Source organism: Carya illinoinensis, chromosome 16 (assembly GCF_018687715.1).
Source record: "Carya illinoinensis cultivar Pawnee chromosome 16, C.illinoinensisPawnee_v1, whole genome shotgun sequence".
NCBI lineage: Eukaryota > Viridiplantae > Streptophyta > Magnoliopsida > Fagales > Juglandaceae > Carya > Carya illinoinensis.
Window position 1 is genome coordinate 2,172,025 of NC_056767.1, and position 3,767 is coordinate 2,175,791.

Sequence of the window (3,767 nt, forward strand, 5' to 3'; positions counted from 1 at the left end):
AAGACTCAGACATTAATGATGTGGTTAATTTGCCGGCAATCTAGTTAATTTTTAATTACATAACGACCCACGTCAAAGAATATCTGTTTACAATAAAGAAATGCAATCGTAGGAGAGCCGATAACTCCAAGGTCAAATTTAAGGTCGCCATCAAATGGCATATAGAATAAAACGAACAAAAACTTTGAGAAAGACACTCATGATCAATGCAAATTTCCGATCTTTTCGCAAAGAATAAAATTTAGAAAAAAAAAAAACAAAGAGAACTCCTGATCTCCCTATATCTTGTTACATTTATAGAGTCTGGAGATGCAAGCCCAAGACGAGGGACAGAAAGAAGATATAGAGGTTGAAATGAAGAGGAGAAGAGAGATGGAGAAGGGGACAGAGATGAGATATGCCATTGAAGAGCTCTCTTTGATAGTCAAACTTAAACCTGGTGATAATCATGCTGCTTCTGCTCCTCACATCCCCACAAAGCCTTTTCTTTATGTCTGCAACTTGGTTATTCAAGTTCTTGGTTTGGTCCTCTCTCTCTCTCAATAGTTTTGGATGTGTAGATAATCACAAACATCACAAACCTTTCTGTTGAATACATCTTGCAGATAAGCTTGGACCAACAATGGCTGTTCTGAGACAGGACATTCATCAGAATGTGCAGGTATTAACTAGAAGGAAAAACATGGTATACAAAAAATGGAGCTCTTATTTTCTTTTTTTTAGGAGGCGCCCCCCAGGGGGGGGGGGGGGGGGGGGGGGGGGTGGTGTTTGTGTATTAAATACCCCTTTGAATTTGGAAAGTCATGCATGCTTTCCTGCTGCCACTCTCAAGGTTGCAATGCTTTATTATCAGAAAGACAGAAACTAGGTTGCTTTTCTGAGATATTTACTAACCTTTATCTTTAGAAACTTCCATTATTATGTTCTAACTCTTGTGCAGAAATTGGAAATGGTCCATGAATCTGATCCTTTGCTGAATTCAAATCTGGTTGAGATCTTGAAGAAAGAGGCCAGTGAAGGCAATGCAAGGAAAGATACAAGCTGTAGCAGAGCCTTTCTTTGGCTTACCAGGTAAACATATTTCTGTCTTTGGCTTTTAACATTCTAATAGAAAAGTTCACCAAAAATAGGCCAGTCTAACAACGTCGAGAGGGGGATATTTGTATATAGCTGTTCCTTGAATGTGGCATGTAAGTGGGAGCAACCTCATAATCATCAACATCAACATTAATCATCAACATCAATTTCAAGATAACAACAGTAGTAGTACTAATAAAATAATAATAATAATAATAATAATAATAATAATAATTGTCATTTAACAGTTCATGTGGCATGACAAATATTTGTCTTTACCTTTGGATTACGAATATACCAAGTCATGAATAAGACAATAATTAGAGAATCAAGGCCATGATCATTTTGTTTATGATTTTCCACAAGTCTGATCTATTTGTCCCAGCATAATTCCATGAAAAAATATTTTTCTTCTCTCTTTTGTGTTCCTTTTTTTAGTTTAATTTGGATTATTCATGACTTGCTATTAGTAATTCTGGATTAAAACGTAAGCATTTAGTGGCTTGGTTATTTGCTAAGTAGATAAAAGATCTTTTCGTTTCACTTGAAATTGATAGAATCTATTTATTGCAAAATATAAGGTATGTATTTCTATCATTGTATATTTTTTAAAAACTATTAGATTGACAAGTGAAATGATTAAAATTACTTCATATTTTACAGTAAATACACGCTTTCTATTTCGAGTGAAATGAGTGTATCAAACTAATGTTCTTCTCCTTCTTCCTTTCTTCTTCTGTTTTTCTTCCCAGATCCATGGATTTTACTTTGGCATTATTACAAGAATTAACAAAAGAACCTGAGCAGAGGATGGAACAAGTAGTTGAAGAGTCTTATAATAACACATTGAAGCCATGGCATGGATGGATATCATCAGCTGCTTTCAAAGTAATAATACCTCATGTCCCTCCCTATATAAATGCCCATATCCTTTTATCTCCATCACTTATTTTTTCAAAAAGCTGGGTGATCAGTAAAATTGATCAATGGGGTCACTTTTGAGCTTTTTGCTTTTCTCAATGACTGCCCCAGACCCCCATGTATGAGCTAGTACTAATGTCTACTCTCCAGGTTCTAACATTTGTGCTCTTCAAGTCTAGTTAAATATCTCATCATGAGTGCTATTTTTTTCTTTAGGACCTTTCTCTAAGCAGATTTGATTGAAATTAAAGGAAATATATACAGTATATGAGTTCATTTTTAGGCCTTATTTCACTGTTATAAGTTTTCTCAAGCATTAAAGCATTCGTTTTAGTACTATATGATTGTTCAGACTCTTCAAAACACTCCAAGTAACAATTGTAGCTCATTTGCAGGTAGCTCTAAAACTAGTGCCAGACAGGAAAACCTTCACTAATACTCTCATGGGGAAAGATGGAAATAATGAGTCCCTTAAAGAAGAAATGCAAACCTTGATTTCATTGTTTTTGCCTTTATTAGAGGAAATCCACTCTATCCTGGTAAGCTTAATTTCATGTTTTCTAGCACTATATGTATTACTGTATTAAGAACTGTATATATATGTTTATTCATACTGATAGATATTATTTTTTGCAGAGAGTTTATGGCTTGGATAGATTAAAGTCTACCTAAGGAAATACCACATAAAGAAAGCGGAACTGTATATGTATATTACCGTCTGGTTTAGCAATGATTTTTTTACCCCTTTTACCTGAAATGTAATATAAATATGTAAATAGCTCCTCTCTTCTTCTTTTTTCTTTTCGAAGAAAAAAAATAAGAAGCGTGAGCTACTATAATGTATATTCTATGCGTGTAAATATATATCATCTCATCGTCTGTTTGCTACAAGCAACAGCATGCCAATGGAATAATCAGGAACATTTTTCTTTGATCCCAACATTGCCAAAAGCACGTTCTTTAAACTCATTTAAATTTTTAAAAGAAGTGCATGAAACTTGCACACTCTAAAACCATATCTAGCATTACTAATTCCAAAAACATCACACGCCATGGTGGTTTGTTGCTCCCCCTCCACCAACCATCAATTGCTCATACGGGTCATACCGCCGGCACATGAACCCCACACACCATCTTCATCATGATGTGGTCAATTTCATGCCTCTTTTGAGTTAATTATTGAATATTGGTCTCTTTTGGCTGGTCTTCAACTCAATTTCTAATCTTTTCTCTCTCTTTTCCTCCGCCCTTTGGTCGAAACTTAAAAACCTAGATCTATTATGGTCGGCCCACCTATAGCAACTATGTGCCGCCCGCCCATTGATCCAACACTTTCCACCACCATATCAGTACTCTAGTAGCGCATGGCCCACGTATGCTATCATCCTTCCCAGCAACACTTGTTGGTTTTTTTTCCTTCCCGGTCTAGAGATCCAATATATACGCTCTATTTTGCTAGAAGCTGCATACATACATGTATTATTATTGCTCTCTTTTTCGAGGATCTGGAAGATAATCAAGAACGTGTAAAGCTCGACCAAAAGCTCTTAAACAGATCAAGTCCAATTCATCAGTACCTCAGAGAGAGTCACAGAAGTGATTATTATGTGGAAAAAAAATTATTATTCCCAAGGGATCAATGTTTAAACTGGGAACTTATTAATTTAATTGTTATCAATAAATGTTTCTTCTCCACTTTCTCTTTCTTTCCTAGTCCATTCATGATCATTTCCATATCAAGGTTAGCAATTTTGACAGATCTCAATTAA

The 3,767-nt window shown here is 35.3% G+C and overlaps 1 protein-coding gene across 1 annotated transcript; it reads left to right on the top strand.

Moving 5' to 3' along the window:
• Positions 1 to 256: 256 nt before the first annotated feature.
• Positions 257 to 2,885, top strand: LOC122298424 (glycolipid transfer protein 3-like). Its single transcript, XM_043108153.1, has 6 exons — positions 257 to 520; positions 606 to 661; positions 941 to 1,071; positions 1,830 to 1,965; positions 2,394 to 2,537; positions 2,635 to 2,885. Exons 1-6 carry the CDS (start codon positions 310 to 312, stop codon positions 2,668 to 2,670), a joined length of 714 nt encoding a protein of 237 aa, XP_042964087.1. The 5' UTR covers positions 257 to 309; the 3' UTR covers positions 2,671 to 2,885.
• The last annotated feature ends 882 nt before the right edge of the window (positions 2,886 to 3,767 follow it).